This window comes from Myotis daubentonii, chromosome 1 (genome assembly GCF_963259705.1).
Source record: "Myotis daubentonii chromosome 1, mMyoDau2.1, whole genome shotgun sequence".
In the NCBI taxonomy this organism is placed as follows: domain Eukaryota; kingdom Metazoa; phylum Chordata; class Mammalia; order Chiroptera; family Vespertilionidae; genus Myotis; species Myotis daubentonii.
This window is the reverse complement of record NC_081840.1, coordinates 140,738,202-140,758,387: the sequence shown is the minus strand read 5'-3', so window position 1 is coordinate 140,758,387 and position 20,186 is coordinate 140,738,202. Positions and strand designations below refer to the sequence as shown.

The 20,186-nt window shown below is 40.9% G+C and overlaps 1 protein-coding gene across 1 annotated transcript in view; it reads right to left on the bottom strand.

Annotated features, from left to right (window-relative positions):
- Nucleotides 1–20,186, bottom strand: part of MYO3A (myosin IIIA) — a 213,019-nt gene that overhangs the window by 10,858 nt on the left and 181,975 nt on the right. Inside the window, exon 30 of the mRNA XM_059660968.1 lies at nt 3,795–3,901. Within this exon, the coding sequence (XP_059516951.1) occupies nt 3,795–3,901 (107 nt within the window). The remainder of the gene's footprint in view (nt 1–3,794; nt 3,902–20,186) is intronic.

Genomic DNA, 20,186 nt, shown 5'->3' with positions numbered 1-20,186 from the left:
AACAATGTAAGGGGCAGGACACCAATTACATTCCTGTCCTCCTTCCCATTTCCTATTACTTCACATTCTTGACCCAATGCCCTAGGGCTAGGAGGTGCTTAGAAATAATTGTATTACCAGCATAGGTACAATGGCCCCTAGTGGTCCAGTTAATGATCCCTGGGACTGGGGTGGTGTTTGCTGTGGTTGCTGTTGTTGTTTTAATATGACAGAGGTCCTGTCTCCTTGATCCATTGTCTGAAAAAAAAGTCTGTTTTGCTCTTGGTAACAATTTTCTATAATCCAAAATTATGCTGAAATGATAGCATGATGTTGTGTGGCAGAGATCCCCTTTATACAACCAAGAATGAAATAACGTTCTGCCTTTGAAGTCCCAAGCTGGCCAGAAGTCCCCCTCCCCCCTTTTAAACCTCACCTAAGGATATGTTTTTATTGATTTTTTTTTAGAGATAGAGAAAGGGAGATAGAGAGAAAGAGAAATTTCAATCGGTTGCCTCCTGTACGTGCCCCAACCGGGGATTGAACCTGAAACCTTTTGGTGTACTGGACATGCTCCAACCAACTGAGCCACCAGTCCAGGGCAACCCTCTTAATTCTGTATTGCCTTTTCCCTTGGGAGATACCGTGTGTGAGCTGGCTCTCAATTACAGGAATTCTTAGAAGAGGAAACACTGTCCAGGCTTTACTTCACTCTTGCCTGTGTTAGGATATTCTAATGAAATGTAATTCCATAATAAAAATTTCCAAAAATTAAATATAATAGAAGCAATTATACAATCAAGGTAATCAAACGTAAGTTGTAAATAAGAAAGGAGGACAAAAATGAAATGTGTTAAGATGGAGCCTTAGCGTTGATCTCTTAGATTCCTAGAGGCTAAGTCCAAAAGGGAAGCATGAAACTGCATTCTTTATCATAAAGAAGGAAGCACATTGTGCCTCATGGGAGGGGATTTAATATAAAGTTTAACCCATGGAACTTTATATTAGGGGCATTTATTGCTAAGACAAAGAATGTTTTCAATTATAGTTTTGAAATTACAAATTACCGAATTGAAATCTTAAATGAAAATAAGCAAATGTCCCATGGCAGTTTCTTAAGGAACCACAGTAAAGAAGAAAGACACGGAGACAACAAGGACTCAAGGAGGAGATTTTCCCTTGAGGGTGTTTCTCAAGGGGCCCTTTGAAAGAACAGAGGTCTTAGCTCAGAGGACTTGGAAGACTCAGCTGCATCACACTCCTTCCCCTCTAACCTGCCGTAAAGAAATACGTTTTATAATGAAACTTTAAATTTCACATCCATTATATCATGGTGGACACAGTTTCACATTCCTTTTTGAAATACACTGTATATTTAGAAGTCTCCACAAGGGTAAAGAAAGTAGACAAATCATAAGGGGAAGAAGATCTTGGAATGGCCAAATGCCTATTGCTATTGTCAGGGAAGGTACTGGGGAAAATAATGAAACTGGAAGGCCTTCAGAATTATGTGGTCAGTTACTCTTCTTGAGGAAACTGTTGGCCCTGAGTCATTTGTGCTGGCTGCCCAGCTTCTGTGTGTTACAGCAGCCCCACATGCCATTACAGCGGGGTGTGCAATCCCAGCTGAGGTTCTCCCGCCACAGGCATGCTTCGTAGGCTCAGCCTGCTCTTATTTTGGACACAACTATGGCAACATTTCCCAGACGTAAGAGATGAGGAGCATCAAATCATAGAAGAGAGCCGGTATTGATGTTAAGGCAGTCAGAACGGCTGTAGTAAGAACTGACATTCAAGGAGAAACACAAGCTATAAAAATAGGTAAAACAACTGAAAGCACAGCTGTCTATGATAAGCAGGTTTACTGAAATAATTTTCACAGCTCAGCAGCTCCATAAATATTTATAAATGCTCTGAGAAAATGAAGCAGGGCCATGGGACACAGAGTGATGGGGTGCTGCCTTAGACATGGTGGTCAGGGAGCCCCGCTGATAAACATGGATCTGAATAAAGTACTAACATTGCTGCTCACTGCAGTGACCTTGGGTCATCAAGAAAAGGTTAAAGTGTGCATTATAATATATTTTAGAAAGATTTTCATGAAAACCACTTAAAATTACAGTGTTTCAATGGATAAAGGAAAGTTGTTCTTTTAATGTTTCCATTGATTTTTAGAGAGAGAGGAAGGAAGAGAAAGAGAAAGAGAGAGAGAGAAACATCGATGTGAGAGAAACATAGGTAGGCTGCCTCCCGAACACAACCCAAGCATGTGCCCAGAGCCGGTGACCTCTTGTTGCATGAGATGATGCTCAACCAATTGAGCCACACCAGGTAGGGCAAGGGAATGTTTTGACGAGTAAAGGGAGTGGGACCTCATCATTTCTGTAAATTTCACCTATGTGTGGCGCCCAAACTCAAGTAAGGGCCAGGTGAATATGAAAACATGGTGTGTTTTCACTTATAATAATAAACTAGTTTTCTGTGTTTTATTTTTCACTGAAGCCACAGATTTAAAGACTCGGTGTTATACAAAGGATTCCAGTCACTATGGTAATAACTCAAGATGTATTAACACACTGTACGTTCATTAAAAAAAAATAATTGTTCAATGACAATGTAAGCTTTTTGGGGGCAGGGACTCATTTGTGGAGCCTCAGAATCTGCTCCACTCTGACTGGTTGGCTATTAGTCATAAACATTCCTCCTTATTTCAAAGCCTCTTATAATTTCTCATCTCAAGAACAGTATCTGTTGTTGAAGTCACTGTAGCCAATTGCCATTTCAGTGGCAATTAGTAAAGATTATGGAGCATCATGTTTGGTACTTTCTAATTTTGTGCTCTGCTATCCAGCTTCGGAAGGAGTCTGGCCTTCATGCTGGGGGAGCTGCTGAGCTATAAAGGGACTATCAAGGGAGGAACACGATCAAATTAACGGTTTAGAGAAATTTGCTAACACGGGCTACAGAGGCTGAGATCAGAAGCCCTTAGGTGGGGCCTGAAGCACTGCAGGTGAAGAATGATGATGGTCTGAAATAGGGCTGTTGCTGTGAGAGTAGAGGAGGGGGGTGAGTGGGAGCGAGGCGTTGCTGGAAGAAGCCACACTTCAGATTGAATGGCCATATATGAGAGAGGGCCAGGTTCAGGGTGACACCAGGTTCTTGGCTTAGGTAACCAAGTGCATGATGGCGTCATTCACAGAGAACAGGAACATGAGAGGAAGAGGAGGCTGGCAGGGGGGATGCCAACGAGCTCCCATGGTGCCCACAGTGAGTGAGAGGACCTCAGTGCAATGAATGACCTTGACAGCTAAGAAGTGCCCTATCTGTGTCTCAGAGTCCGATCTGTGAGATGGGAATGCCCCTGTAAAGCTGTTTCTAGGATTAGATATCCCAATGCACGTGAACATACCTCAGTCCAGGCCTGGGATTTAAAAGGTGCCTAATAAATGCCTCTCTTTCCTTCCTTTCTTCCATTTTCACCTAACCTCACCCATTCACATTCAGGTCCCTCTCAGGAGAGCTCCTGCTATGACACAGTTCTCTTTCTGGGTTAATGTTTGCATATCAGCTCAGATGAACAGACCAGCAGAGAAAACTGCTGGGAGGCCATGGGGTTACAGGACTGGGGGAGAGGCCTGGGTGGTGAGGATGGCTGGAGGATAGCCACGTGCCCAGGTCCTCAGCCAGGGATGGGGCAGGAAAGCAGAAACTGATGGGAGTCTCCCTTTTAGAGTCCTCCCTTTGGACAGGCCTAGTGTGGACATGGTTTTGTGGATGCTATGGCTCCCATCTGATAATAAGAGTGAGCCACTTACATGTAGTAGATAATAGTATGTGCAGTCTTCAGGGTTATTTAATGTTTTGGGTTTCCGGGGTCGTCTTGGGGGTCTCAATATTTTTGGCTCCTCTCCTTTAGAAACACCTACAAGAAAGGTGATCATAAACAAGTATTCAATTACAAAGACTACCATCAAGCAATGCCTTCCTTTTGGGATAAATAAAAAATAATATATGCACTACTGTGGCTAAAGCTGGGAGAAAGAGGAAATACCTTCCCCCCCCCCAAACAACCCTCATCATATTCCTCACCAAGTGCTTCCTGCCAGTTGTCTGGTGGCGTATGACTTTGAGAGTTAAGGGGCAGAAGGGAAGGAGAAGAAAAGAAATGCATAGTCTGTGATGTGGAATAGTGTGCTGCAGTTCAGAAGGTAGATGGGGAGAGGAGACAGAGCTGCTAAAAATCTTTTAAAACGGGTATAATGCTCATAGAATTTTGTTCCTCTCCACTCGCCCCCCGCCCCGCCAGATTCACACATCCACTGTCCATCTAAGACCTGCCTGATTTTCACTTTAAGGTACCACCTCATGTTATGGCCCAAACAAGGACTCTTTCTACAAGCCTAATCAACCCTTTTGCCAAAATTTAGAATTTTCAGACCTGACTTTAAAAACCATGGCCAGGAAAGAATAAAGTTTGTCATTCTTTTCTGCCTCTTCTGTCACTATAGCCAAGTTCTCAAATGGTTGCAACATCATCAGAGCATGCTTGGTTGTTAGTGATCACAGGCGGCTTTATATTTAGAGAGATAATAGGCTTTTCATAAAGTATTCCTATTTTTCATGATTCTTGATACTCCATCCAATGACTGCAATTGTGAAGGAATGTCTGCTTGATAGAATATAAGGATCAGGCTGGAAAAAGGTTATGGGTACTTATTGGAAAATGCTACTTTTAATGGATACTTGAGCATACATTTCTTAGCTGAAATGTAAAGATATTAACAGATCATTTTTGTGTATAGTAAGGGGACAGGAATGATCTCTGATTCTTATATAAGAATACACAGAGAAACTGAATTGCTCCAAACCAAAACTAATCAAAGCAAGTCAAACAGAAACAAGTCAATGAATATTTAATAGTTACTATGTGTAAACAACTGTGGCTGGCAGTGTAAATCAGGTTCAACCAGATGGAGAAGCCACATGGGTGTCTGGCTTTCTAGTCCCTTGTTCGACCCACTAGGTGATCATACTGATCACAGCAGCATTCACAGTCTAATGTCATCTAGCTCATTCATTTTAAAATATATGGGAAATTTTGGGTGACAAAGATACATCAATAGCTGAGAGTACTTCCTAGAGATTTAACGCACAGAACAACGCTAATCAGAGAAAACCATGACAATCTTACATTACCATTTTTTAAAATGAAACAAAGGAAAATGAGGTCTTTATTAATGAGACCATGTTAAATAGAGATTAGTAATAGACTAAGGAGTGACACACTTTTCCAACCAATCCCTGGAAGTTCATCTCCCATTCTCTCTCTCTCTCCCTCTCCACAGGAATAGACAGTGGAGAGAATTGAGATATCAAAGCCCTGTCAGCATCCTGTCTTGCACTGTCACAGGCACAAGAAGAGATGGTAAACCCTGAATTCTTGCCACCACCATACACAGTATTTTTTTAAAATTAGTTTCCTTCTCTTTGCTTATCATCTGTCCCAGTGCTGATTAATAAACAGCTTCTATTGACTCTTACAAAGTGTTATTTAGAAATGTATTGGTCATATTCACTTATATTACTCATTTGAATCTGAACGGAAGGAAATATAAAAAGACAGTATTAAATTATTATGGTTTCAGAAACATGAAAGTGACCTGTGACTAAATTTTAAAAAAATTAAATTTATTTTAGAGAGAGGAAAGGGGGGGAGAGAGAGAGAGAGAGAGAGAGAGAGAGAGAGAGAGAGAGAGATCATTGCATCATAATGGGTTGCCTCCCCCGCATGTCCCAACCGGGGGGGGGGGGGGGGGGCGGGGAAATCAAATCCCCAGAACCTCCATATATGCCCTGAGGGAATCGAATACACTACCTTTCAGTGTATGGTGAATGGGATGATGCTCCAACCAACTGAGCCACAGTGGCCAGGGCAACCTGAGACTAAATTTTAACTTGACTGTTAATTTTATTAAGCCTGAATTAAAGTATCAGAACATTATTATTGAAATGAAGATTAATTAATTTAAAAATGACAAGGAATTTGAATAAATGCCAGGAGAGTATCTGGGAATAAAAGAAGTCTTGTTCTTGTCTCCATTTTCTCATCAAATTTTCCCCATTCAATCTGATTTCTATTATAAGACTCTATTGAAGTTGCCTTCTAGAAGCCCAAGGGTGAACACTTTATTGACAAATCAAACGCCCTTTATCTGTCCTTATTATCTCTCAGCGCATCATTTAACATTACTGACCACTCCTTGCATTCATGATTGAGGATGAGGTTTCTGAGGGAATACAAAGGTAAGTATTCCTGGCACTTAAGGAAAAGCTGGTCACATAGTAAATGCTTAATAAAAGTTTGCTGGATGAGTAAATGATCCCTTTGCCTCTGGATTCAATCCCCAATCTCTTTGCTCTGTATACTTTCCACAGTGCTCTCCATACTGACCACTTCCTAATGTATACCTCAGGTTTGACCTTCTCAGCCCTCTAGACGTCCTGCCCTAATTTCTTATTGGGTATTTCCATCTCAAATGCTCAGACTCAAAAGGACCGGTGGCTGCCTTTCTCCTCCATTTAGAGTTCTGCATACCACAGCCTCAATGGTACTATTATTTCTGTCCCCCACTAGCTTCAAAATACTGATGTCACCTTGTCTTATAATCCTCAACTTCTGTCAATGCTGAAGTGGGATTTCAGGAAGGAAAATCTGGTTTTCATTTGTGAGAAATTTCATTAAAAAATTTTATGAAGCTTCTTTTTCTTACTTCTTTAAGCCTAAACTTCTAAATCCAGATGATTTCAATCAGCATTTTGAACTTGATCTTCCACTTCCCCCCAAAATTATCTTCCCTGGTCAGCCTAGTTACCTCATAGGAACCCTGACATAGCTATTACTTCATTTATTTTCATCTTCTCACAGCAAGACTGAAATCTCCCGCCTCCTTCAGTGCCCACCTCCAGGCCTCTCTCTTCCATGATGCTCTCACTAACTGTCCAGTAACCTCCCACTCATGTGAACACTTATAGGCTGAACAAATCATATGAAACATGTTATGGGCTGAATTATGTTTCCTCAAAATTCATATGTTGAATTTCTAACCTCCAGTACCTCTGAATATGACCATATTTAGAGAAAGGGTCTTTAAAGTGAGGTCATATGGGTGGGCACTAATCCAATAGGACTAGAGTCCTTATAAACGGAGATAAGAACACAGACACAAGCAGAGGGATGACGACAGAAAGACACAGGGAGAAGACACCAACTACAAGCCAAGGAGAGAGGCCTCAGAAGAAACCAGCCTTGCCAATACCTTGATTTTGAACCTCTAGCCTCCAGATCTACGAGGAAATAAACTTCTGCTGTTTAAGTCACCCAGTCTGTGGAACACTGTGACGGTAGCCCTGGCAAAACGTGTAAAACCTTACTATTTTTAACCTTATTTGTTTTTCTAAATAATGAGGCTGTGTGTTTTGGGACAATGGGGATCATGACTCAGGTTTTCATGCCCTCCCACCTTGCCAGTGGTGGTCTGCAGGTGCCAGGTGTTGGGTGGATTCTGTCTTAGCCTAGAGACACAGTGCTAGGTGAAGAGCAGACAATCAGTGCACTTTTGTTAACTGAATCTCTATTGTCACTAGATATAAAGTTAAATTCCTGATGCTTTAAAGAAAAACGTAACTTAAAAAACCAATACAACCCTTGAAAGAGAACCCAGAGGCTTCATGAACAATTTAGGGGCACACATGTCTTAACCAAAACTCAGAAGTCATAAAATGGTAGATATAGCTGCCTATTAAAAATATATGAAAGCCTTAACATGTCAATGAAACCAAAAGAGACAAGGTAAATTTAGAAAACCACATGTATAGCACAGATGCCAAATAAGAGGGTGATATTTCTAATATACAAGAGGAAAAGCAAATGACTACAAAAATAAAGACCAACAGAAAAATGGGCAAAAGATATAAACAGGAAAGTCAAGATGAGCAAATCCAAAAGGCCAATAAGCATGGAAGACAGCTGAGCTTACTAGCAGGTATATATATATATATATATACTAGAGGCCTGGTGCACAAAAATTTGTGCACTCGAGGGGGGGGGGGTGGGGGGGGAGAGGAGGTCCCTCAGCCCGGCCTGTGCCCTCTCGCAGTCTGGGACCCCTCGGGAGATAACGACCTGCTGGCTTAGGCCTGCTCCCGGGTGGCAGAGGGCAGGCCCAATCCCTAGGTGCAGCCCCTGGTCGGGCTCAGAGCAGGGCCGATTGGGGAGTTGGGGCGCTGCCCCCTGTCATGCACAGAGCAGGGCGTATTGGGAGGTTACAATGCCACCCCTAGTCACGCTCAGGGTAGGGCCGATTGGGGGGTTGGGGCACCGCCCCCTGTCACACTCAAGGCAGGGTTGATGGGGAGGTTGCGGCGCCACCCCCTGTCACGCACAGAGCAGGGCCCATCAGGGGGGTTGGGGCTCCATACCCTGTCACGCACAGAGCAGGTTCAATTAGGGGGTTGGGGCACTGCCCCCTGTCACACACACAGCAGGGCCCATCAGGGGGTTGGGGAGCTCCCCCCTGTCACGCACAGAGCAGGGCTGATCAGGGGGTTGAGGAGCTCCCCCATGTCAGGAATAGAGCAGGTGGATAGGGAGGTTGTGGCCCCGCCCCCTGTCACACACAGAGCTGCAGGGCGATCAGGGGGTTTGGGCGCTGCCCCCCCGTCACGCTGATCCCAGTGCTGGGAGGCATATTACCCTTTTACTATATAGGATAGAAGCCTGGTGCACAGGTGGGGGCCGGCTGGTTTGCCCTGAAGGATGTCCTGGATCAGGGTGGGGGTCCTGCTTGGGTGCCTGGCCAGCCTGGGTGAGGGGATGATGGCTGTTTGCAGCTGGTCACACACCCTTTAGGGTGGGGGTCCCCACTGGGGTGCCTGGCCAGCCTGGGTGAGGGGCTGAGGGCCATTTTCAGGCTGGCGGGTGACTGAAGCTCCCAACCTATCCTTTTTTCCTTTTTTAAAAAATTCTGGGCCAGCTTTAGCTCTGAGGCTCGGCTCCAGCTATGAGACCTCCACTGCTGAAAGCAGGTTTCTGGCCTTTGTTTACCCTTCTGTATTTGAAACAATGTTGCGGTCAGGCTGGCGGAAGCCCCGGGTTTTGTTTAGCTTCTATATTTGTTACAATGTTGCTTAGAGTGCAGCTGAGAGGCCGGCAAGGCAGGCGTGGAAGCTTGGCTCCCTCCGTCACTGAAGCAAGCAAGCCTCCCTGTTGGCGTCAGCTGCCTGGCTGCCGGCCGCCATCTTGGCTGGCAGTTAATTTGCATAGCTCCCTGATTAGCCAATGGGAAGGGTAGCGGTCGTATGACAATTACCATGTTTCTCTTTTATTAGATAGGATATCTATCTATCTATCTATCTATCTATCTATCTATCTATCTATCTATCATCTATCTCACAATGAATTACCATTTTACTTCAGACACATTAGCAAAGATTAAAAAGAAGGATAACGTGGCTGGATAGGATGTCAGAAAAAGTGTATTCTCAGAAATTGTTGAAGGAAATATCAGTTTTAAGGGCCTTTAATAAAGCAATCTATCAAAACCCAAATTACCTTTCAACTCAATAATTTCTGAGGACTTTTCTCAGAAAATTAAAATCCTAGGATACAAGGACATTTGCAAAGATGTTTACTGCAACATTTTTCATAGTGCCAAAAAAATTTAAAAAGTGAATATCTGACAGTAGAAGAAAGGTTATACAAAGTATTGTGATCCACACAATGGAATATTATATAACCAGCAAAAAGAATAAATTATAACAATTCCAGTTGATATTCTAGGATTCCTGCTAAAGTATGGAGGGAGAAAAGCAAGATACATAAGTGTTTATATTATGATTCTATTTATATAAAAGAATGATAAAAAGCTCTATATGTGTGTATAAGTACATGTAAGCATATCTACAAAAAATATTAACTCATATTTTATAATAAAGGTTCCATTAAGGGAGAATAATGTGGGTTGGGGAGGGAGTACACAAGGGTGGGGGAGAAGAAAATAGGCAAAAAGAGAAAAGAAAACATATTGCATAAAAAGAATCCTGGAATGTATGGTACAGTCACTTTTATTTAAAGTTATAAATTTCTAGCTAGTATGTAGATATTATAGAGATTTTAACAATGTCAAAATGCATTGAATTTTCAGAATTTCTGTTTAATTCTTGTTATCTTGCAGGATCTGCTTTAGTGTTAATTCATTGACATTTTTCCTTCAGCAGGACAGTCTCTAGGATGCATATTCTTAAAGGGCATCTCATTTAAGATCCTGCCATGCAAAGTGGGCAGCCAGCAAGGGAAAATTATTGATGAATATAACCAACAGAGTCTGATTGTTCAGATTAAATTTACCCAGACTATTTTTTATTTTTGAAGAGCAAACTTCTCATGAGCTTATCAGCAAACAAATGTTTCAGAAAGGTTTAAGTTTATTTTTGCTTTCTAAATTTTTGTTCCTTTGAGGGAGTATAAACATTGCCTGCTAATATCGCTCTAACCCCTTAATTACAAAAGTGACATAAACATTTATAATCACAAATGATCAGCAGCATATCAATGTTGGCAGTAGCGAAATTAGGTTTGTGACTACTTTGTGTGATGTGCATGATAAATATTAGATGGTAAAGGTTATTGCTATATTAAATAGTCAGAGGGTAAAATATTGATTTATATTATAGTTTTGGTAATTATATCATTAAGTGTCTTGGTTTACTAGGAATGAACATTTTAAAAACAACGAATAGACAAACATCTCAACATCCTCCCCCCAAAAAAGATAGATTTAAAACTGGTCATATTTGCTTTAGGAAATTAAATTTCACTATTACTCTCATTTTAATAATTACACTATTTCACTTAAGAATACATGCAGAGTATAATTTGTATAAGTATCACATGCCTAAATTAGATGAGGACAGAAGTGCACTTACGTTATTGTAATTTCTTAAGAAATCAATTTTTGTAAATTTCCATTCACTCCCGACCTTCTGTGAACGTTAAGCAACAACACAGTGACCTACAGGAAACCTTCGAAGGGAGGTATGTTCATTGCTGCATGTCCAGGGCAGGATTCACCCTCGTCAAGGTTGCAATCTGCCTTTGGGAAGCTGCTGATTCTGCCTTTCACCTCCTCTGACCTTCAGCCGGGCTAGTCACTCTTGGAAGAGAACTGGATACAGGCTCTGAGCTTGTGTGGGCCGTTCAGGTCTGCATGGCTCCTATCTGCTCTCTGCTGAGCTCCTGGAGATATTTTCATTTCCCATGCTAGGCCTAGATTTGACCACTAGCTTTACTCTACCTCATGGTCTTCGTTCTTTGGAGTCTATCTGAGGTGAAGAGTTATAAGGGCAGGTTCTTCTCCTGCTGTGTGTGTCCTTAACACTTCTGTTTGCCTTACTGTTCAGTGGGTCCACCTTACCCCTTTCCTCTGACCTTCTCCATAGGCAGCTACCAGCCCCATTCGGAACTGCTCAAGCGATTCCTTCTGTCTTCTTTTCTACCACCCGACCACGGACGCCCTATAGCCAGCTTACACCTGCACTTACCGCCCTGTGGGTCATGGGCTCTAAGCTTTTGGTCACTCTGATTTAGCTATGTTGCACTAATATCCAGAACCTTATACAGAACATTTCGTTTTTTAATTTCCCTCTCAGAGTTAGGCAAGTTGCTTCCCCCAGCCTGCCCTTTATGTCTCTTCTAGTTACATCACAGGACAAACAGGGGAGAATAAAGCGGCTCTGTTTGTGGCGTGAGGCCTTGGACTATCATTTGTCTCTTGGACATGATCACTACATACCTCTGTCATCTTCGTTGGGCTGGGGTCATGGGTTAGAGTCTTCAAAGGCTAGTGAGTTTTTTCCAGTCCCTGGGGTTAGGCTACACCCTTACTGCCAGCTATCTGCCATTCAGGTGCACAGTTACCAAAGGAGGGTGCCCTCGCAGAGGCGTGTGAGAACGCACACAGTGATGCTGATGCTGTCTTGATGGTACCATCTTTGATGGGGACAGTGAGGTGCCACACTGACCCATGAGCATGTATCCTGTGTATGCCCATCCACGGGACAGAATACAGTCAAACAACAGACTTTCTTGCCTGAAGGGTGAGGGAACTCAGGAGTGGCATTTAAGGCTCCCTAACAACCTCTTGGTTATAAATAGTTGGGTATATAGCCTGAGGCGAAAACCTGTTCATTTTTTCCCCCCAAAGAGCCAAATTTTAGAAAATTATTTATTGACTATTGCATAGTCATTTTCTCAGATTGGCCTTTTAAAAACACAGGATAGAAGAACATTACCTGGTTTTAAACAAGCAACATTGAGGTTTTTTTCTTGTCCTCTGCTCATGCTTGAAGCCACAAGGATAGATGGTTCCTCTCAAGGCAAGGTAAGATATACCAATTCTTTAAAAAAGCCATTATTCCATAGTAGGGCATGTCTGGTCACAAGCATGGCCAGAGGAGATACCAAGCGAGCTTTTAGTGGCTCAAGCCGCCTGGCAGCAAAGATGACATACGTGGAGATGACACCCTAGTCTTATTACACACGGCTGTGCAAGCTCTGTGCCAGGCTGCAGTAACATTATTCAGATGATTAATTTTATACAGACATGGACTCTGAGGGCCCAAGTCAGCAAGAGATGGAAAGTGTCTGCTCTGTTGGCGAGTGAGCACCTAGTTCTTATTCAACCAGTCACCGGGCTTTTCTAAAGCTCTCTACACAGATGCTCTTGTTAATGAACCATCTCACACGAGGGAATATTAAGCTGATTTATTTACATTATCCAATTCCAATTCTGCAATATTTTATCCTGTAGCTAGCAGTTTGCCAAGGTTATTCTTTGAAAAATGAATTTAAGGGCTGTTAATATTCCATATATGAATGTGTCATTACTTATTAATCATTTCCTTATTGTCTAATTTTATATTTTGCCATGTACATAAATTTTTATTTTTCAGCTCTGATTATTCCTTTAGGCTATGTTTTCATAAGTGGGTTTACTGGGTCAATGATATGAATTATTTCAATGTTTGTTTCTTTTTTTTACACATTGTCAAGTCACTTTTTGAGAGCTTGTTTGGAGGTTCTAGCAGGGGAGCGCAGCTACTTGTATACCCTTGACCGAAGACTGGTCCTCTCCTGGGGGTGGGGCGGGGCGGGTGGGGGGAGGTCGTCCTCTTCGACCAAGCGTGCAGCTTCGGGAGGGACGCACATGGATCGGTGAGGGAGGAGGGGGACACCTGCCTAGCCAGCCAGATCAGCCGAATCAACCCTGGCGATCAATGGGGTGACAGATGTCGCAGCCAGATCGCCCTCACATCCGTCAAGTCACTTTTTGAAATGTTGACTCTTTATAGTCTGAACATTACAGTTTGAGAATAATTAAATTCGCACATTCTCCTCTCAGTTAAATATTTTGTCTTCCTTGCCAGTTTGATAAGTAAAAATAGCAACTTGTTTTAATTATATTTTTATTTTTAGGGCGATCATATATATGCTTATTTGCCATTTGCATTTATTTTTCTATAAATAAATCCATTCTTGTGCCCATTTTTCCAACTGGGGGTACTAGTGTTTTTCCTAATGATTTGTAAGAGCTCTTTCTACATTACATATGACAACCCTTTTTACATTTGTTTTAAATATTTTATCCAATTCGTCCTTAACCCTTTAACTTTTAATCTTGGCTTTCTAATCTCTAGAAGGTTTGTTTATGCAGTTCAAATTTATCACAACTTCTCTTTGTAATTCTCTTATTACTTCTTATGCTTTGTCCTGTCCAAAGTAGAGATTGTGCAATACTCAGTTCATACCATCTGGTTTCTTTTGGTTTATTTCTTACATTTGAATCTTTAATATAGCTGGGTAGTCAGCATAAAGTAGGATTCTTATTTCTTCTCCCCAAATAAGAAACATTTCATGCATTATCTATCCATTTCTTATTGCTTTGCTGTGTGTATTTTAGTGACAAGTTTGCAGAAATACGAAGGTCAATTTGGGGGCTATCTATTCTGTTCGAATAATCCGTGGTTGATTATTGGCATGTGGTTTTAATTGCTATGGCTTTATATTATTTATTTTATTATTTAATAAGAAAAGTCCTCATTCATAATATTTTTTTCTGAAATTTACAAATAATCTTGAGGGACATTTTCTTAAGTTCTAAAAAAAAATCTCACAGAGATTGAATGCAATATTTTTAAATCTAGAAATTAATCTTAGAATAGTCATGTTTACAGTCTCTTATCTTCCAATTCAGGCACACTATGTAATGTCATTCCATTATCCACCTCTTTTCTGGTCTCTTTTTGGTTTTTCTGTTAGCTTTATTTCAATGTCTTTATTTATTTATTTATTTATTTGTTTATTTATTGCTGTCATTTCCAATGAGCTCTTTTTCCATTATACATTTTTATAAGAAAGAATATCTTTATACCTATATATCCTTGCTGAATTTTATCATTAGTATCTATCATTATTTTGGCTCATTCTTTGCATTTTTAAGGTCAAAATTCATGTTATATACTAACACTCTTACAATCCTGTCTTTTCCTCTTCAATAGTTATAAGTTTTAGAAATGTCTATTTTCTGTCTTATTGTGTCAGTTAGAAATTTCCCCAAAATATAAAAAAGTATTTTTACTAGCATGCTTATCTTAATGCTGCCTTCTAAATGGAACCGCTTTCCAGTGTTTCATAGTTAATTATGATGTTGACAACGTGTTTAAGAAATGCATTCTGCATATTGCTAGAAAGCCTCCTCTTCCTAATTTAGTAAGAATTTGGCTTCTCTTCAGGACCACTAGTTGGATTTTATTGAAGACTGTTTCAGCATTTATCACGATGACTGTATTCTTTGACCTTCTGATATTATGTTACATTAATGTGTTGTTTGTAGAGTCTTTTAATGTAATATTGCATGCAATTATCTAGTACTGTATTAGGAGTTGTACCTCTAAATTTCTGAGATTGATCCCTAGCTTTCTGTCCTTGCTTCCTTCCTCCCTTCCATCCTCCTCGCCCCATTTCTCTTTCTTTCTTAAATGTTATTTGTCAGACTTGGGTTTGAGGATACATGACTGTCATAAAATATGTAACCTTTATTTTTCTTTTCTTTTCTCAGATTACATAGTATGGGAATTACCTGTTTCATGAACTTTGATTGCAACTGCCTATAACACTAGGTTCTTGGAAACTTTTTTTGACAGCAATTCTTTTACATACATAATGTCACATTGGCTAATTTATTCTTAAAAATTTATATGTCAGACAAAAATTGTCTTTGTAATATTGATTACATTTATTGAATGTGAGATTTTAATATTATCAATTATAATCTTGTTCTATTTTCTATTCTTTTTGCCTTCTTTTTTAAAGTAACCATATATTTATTTTTTATTTTCAAAAACATTGTCTTAGCTTTATTTAGATCTTTGATGTATTTCTTTTTAAATTTTTATTTAACTTATTGGGGTGGCATTGGTTATTAAAATTATATAGGTTTGAAGTGTACAATTCAATAATACATCATCATATACTGTATGGCCACTACCCCAAGTCAAGTCTCCTTCCATCACCATTTATCCCCCCTTTACATTATTCTACTAGCTTCCAACCCTCTTTCCCTCTGGTAATCACAATGTTGTTTGTATCTATGAGGTTTGTTTATTTTTTGCTTAATCCCTTCACCTATTTCACCCAGGCCCCAGCACCACTCCCCTCTAACAGCTGTCACTCTGTTCTCTGTATCTGTGAGTTTCTATTTTTATTTTGTCTACTTTGTTCATTAGATTTCACATATAAGTGAAATCATATGGTATTTGTCTTTCTGTGACTGGTTTATTACATTTAGCATAATACTCTCCAGGTCCATCCATGCTATCCCAAAAGGTAAGATTCCCTTCTTTTTTATGGCTGAGTAGTTCTATTGTGTAAATGTACCAGAGGTTTTTATCCACTCATGTACTGATGGGCACCAGGGCTGTTTCTAAATCGTTTTTTTTTTCCTTTTAAAAGTTTTTTATTCCTGAGTTATTTTTATTTAAATCTTTATTGTTCAGATTATTACAGTTGTTCCTCTTTTTTTCCCCTCATAGCTCCCTTCTACTCGGTTCCCACCACACCCTCTGCCCTTACCGCCCCCCCCCCACACTGTCCTCATCCATAGGTGTACGATTTTTGTCCAGTCTCTCCCTGCACCCCCACACCCCTTTCCCCCGAGAATTGTCAGTCTACTTCCTTTCTATGCCCCTGATTCTATTATATTCACCAGTTTATTCTGTTCATCAGATTTTTTATTCACTTGATTTTTAGATTCACTTGTTGATAGATATGTATTTGTTGTTCATAATTTGTATCTTTACCTTTTTCTTCTTCTTCCTCTTCTTAAAGAACACCTTTCAGCATTTCATATAATACTGCTTTGGTGGTGATGAACTCCTTTAGCTTTTTCTTATCTGTGAAGCTCTTTATCTGACCTTCAATTTTGAATGATAGCTTTGCTGGGTAGACTAATCTTGGTTGTAGATTCTTGTTATTCATCACTTTGAATATTTCTTGCCACTCCCTTCTGGCCTGCATAGTTTCTGTTGAGAAATCAGCTGACAATCCTATGGGTACTCCCTTGTAGGTAACTAGCTGTTTTTCTCTTGCTGCTTTTAAGATTCTCTCTTTGTCTTTTGCTCTTGGCATTTTAATTATGATGTGTCTTGGTGTAGTCCTCTTTGGATTCCTTTTGTTTGGGGTTCTCTGTGCTTCCTGGACTTGTAAGTCTATTTCTTTCACCAGGTAGGGGAGTTTTCTGTCATTATTTCTTCAAATAGGTTTTCAATATCTTGCTCTCTCTCTTCTTCTGGCACCCTATAATTCAGATGTTGGCACACTTGAAGTTGTCCCAGAGGCTCCTTACACTAGCTTCATATTTTTGGATTCTTTTCTTTTTGTTTTTCCGGTTGGGTATTTTTTACTTCTTTGTACTTCAAATCTTTGACTTGATTCTTGCGATTCTCTAGTCTGCTGTTGGATCTCTGTATAACATTCTTTATTTCAGTCAGTGTATGCTTAATTTCTAATTGGTCCTTTTTCATATCCTCGAGGGTCTCACTAGACTTATTGAGGGTCTTACTAAATTTATCGGCGCTTTCTAGAAAATACTTGAAAAACCTTAAAACCGTGGTTTTGAACTCTATATCCAGTAGTTTGCTTTCTTCCATTTCTGTCATTTGTGACCTGTTTCTTTGTCTCCACATTTTGGCTGCTTTCCTGTGTTGATAGAGTGGTTTTCTGTGCTAGGTGTCCTATAGGGCCCAGTGGCTCATCCTCCCCAATTGCCTGAGGTGGACACTCTTGGTGAACCCCTTTGTGGGCTGTGTTCACAGTCTTGTTGTAGTTAAGCCTTGATTGTTGTGGGTATCACTGGGAGGAATTGACCTCCAGGCCAATTGGCTGTGAGATTCAGCTGTGTCTACGGTAGGAGAACTTCTGTGCTAGAGACACCCTTATGGGGCAAGACTTGCTTCAGTGGGGCTTTGGTGCTCACTGAGTCTACCCCCTGAATGTGTCCCTTATGGATCTGAGGAGTTGTAATCTGGACGGTCCCACTCTGACCACTGGGTACACTGGCATTTGGATCTCTAAGGAGGTGCTACTTTAGCCTCTGCCTGAGGCTACCTAGCAGGAGGTATGGAGAGATCTGCAGATTCCTCTTCTTTGTTTGGGATTTGGAGGTGCCCAGATGAGGCCCAGCTGTGAAGCAATGCAGCCTGCTGTGGGGCCTTGGGCCTTCTTTTGGATGATGTGGGTCTCTCTGACCCAGCTGCAGTTTGTTAGGTAATTTTAGATTGCAAAGGGCCAGTTCATTCATATGCAAAAGCCTCTGCTAGCAGCTTGGGTGGGGCGGGGTCTCAGGAAATCAACAGGGTGGAGAAAACAGCTATGGGTGATCCTCAGCCCTGCCCTACGAGGTCCTGGGTCTCAGTGGCCTGTGGTAATCGCTGCAAGCCCTTCTCAGAGAAAGCCACCCTCGAGTTCTGCCCGCTGCCAGACAGTCCAGTTTCTCCCTGTACGAGTCTGGGTCCCCAGAGACTCGCCTGGAACTGGAGTCAGGGCCGTCGGGAGCTTGTGTCTCCCTCCCGATTGAAAAAGACAACCGTGTCCTCAGTTGCCAGCCCTTTCCGCACGTGTGGCCCTCCGTACCTCTGCACTTTACTTCTGCACCTCCTCTGAGTCTCAGTGTGCTTTTCTCTTTCCTTCTAGTTGTAGAATTTCCACTCAGCCAGTCTTCCTGTGGTTCTGGATGATGTCCGTTTTGTCTTTTAGCTGTATTTTTGAAGTGGTTGTGCGAGGCAGCAATTTCAGGTGTTTACCTATGCCACCATCTTGGTTTCTCCCTGTTCCTAAATCTTTACTATTGTAAATAGTGCCTCAATAAACTAAGGATGCATATATTATTTTGAATCAGTGTTTTGGATTTCTTTGGATATATTCCCAGAAATGGAATTACTGGGTCATAAGGCAGTTCCACTTTTAATTTTTTGAGGAATGCTTTTCACAGTGGCTGCACCAATCCTCATTCCCACCAACAGTGCCTGAGGGTTCCCTTTTCTCCACATCCTCACCAACACTTGTGTTTGTTGATGTATTGATGACAGCCATTCTGAGAGGTGTAATATCTCATTGTGGTTTTAGTTTGCACTTCTCTGATGATTACTGATGTTGAGTATCTTTTCATATGTCTATTGGCCATCTGTATGTTCTCTTTGAAGAAGTGTCTATTTAGATCCTTTGTCCATTTTTAAATTGGATCGTTTATTTTTAAGGTGTTGAGTTATAAAAATTCTTTATAAATTTTGGATATTAACCATTTATTATATATATCAATAGCAGTTATATTCTCCCATTCAGTTGGTTGTCTTCTCATTTTGTTTATGGTTTCCCTTGTTGTGAAAAAACTTTTTAGTTTGATGTAGTTCCATTTGTTTATTTTTTCTTTTGTTTCCCTTGTCCAAGAAAATGTATCAGAAAAAATATTGCTACAAGAAATGTCTGAGATTTTACTGCTGATGTTTTTAACTAGAATTTTTATGTTTCTGAGTCTTACACTTAAGTCTTTAATCTATCTTGAGTTTGTTCTTATATATGGTGCAAGAATGTGGTCTAGTTTCATATTTTTCATGTGTCTGTCCAAGCATTCTATCACCATGTACAAATACCCCTTGTATGTTCTTGCCTCCTTGGCAAATATTAATTGACCATAAAGGTATGGGTTTATTTCTGGGTTCTCTATTCTGTTCCATTATTATACACTGAGTGGCCAGATTATTATGACCACCTGACATTTGTAGACAAATTAGCTATAATTTTGCACTGAAGTTGCTAGAGGGCCAGACCATTATAAATAGGGAAGCAGGTTGTTTACCATGACAGTAGAAGTGATTTTTTTCTGAAGATATGGGTAAACAACGCGATTTAACAGCCTTTGAATGTGGGATGATTGTTGGCGCTCGGAGCCATGGAGCAAGTATCAGCAAAACAGCCGAAGGCCTGTTCAAATACCTTTGCTGTCTGCAGTTACCAAGATAAAACATCTCCAATTCGCACAGGAACACAAGGATTGGACAGTCGAGCATTGGAAAAAAGTCATGTGGTCTGATGAATCACGTTTCCAGTTGCATCATGCATATGGCAGAGTGAGAATTTGGTGGAAACAGCATGAAAGCATGCACCCCACATGCATAAGTACAACCCTTCAAGCTGGTGGGGGCAGTGTTATGGTTTGGGGCATGTTTTCCTGGCATGATTTAGGCCTTTAATTTGTGTGGAACAATGTCTGAATAGCACAACATACCTAAGTATCATTGTTGATCAAGTTCATCCTATCATGTTGATGGCATATCCCAATGGAGATGACTTCTTCCAACAAGACAATACGCCATGCCACAGTGCTCGTATTGTGCAGGAGTGCTTTCAAGAACATGAGGGAGACTTTACCTTGCTTAGGTGGCCCCCACAATAACCAGATCTCAATCCAATTGAGCATTTGTGGGACAAAGTTAAAAGAGCCATCAGGCAGCTGGTTCCACAACCATCAACTCTCACAGAACTGGACAGTGTTATTCATCAGGCATGGTGTCAGATTCCTCATGTCACCTTTCAACAT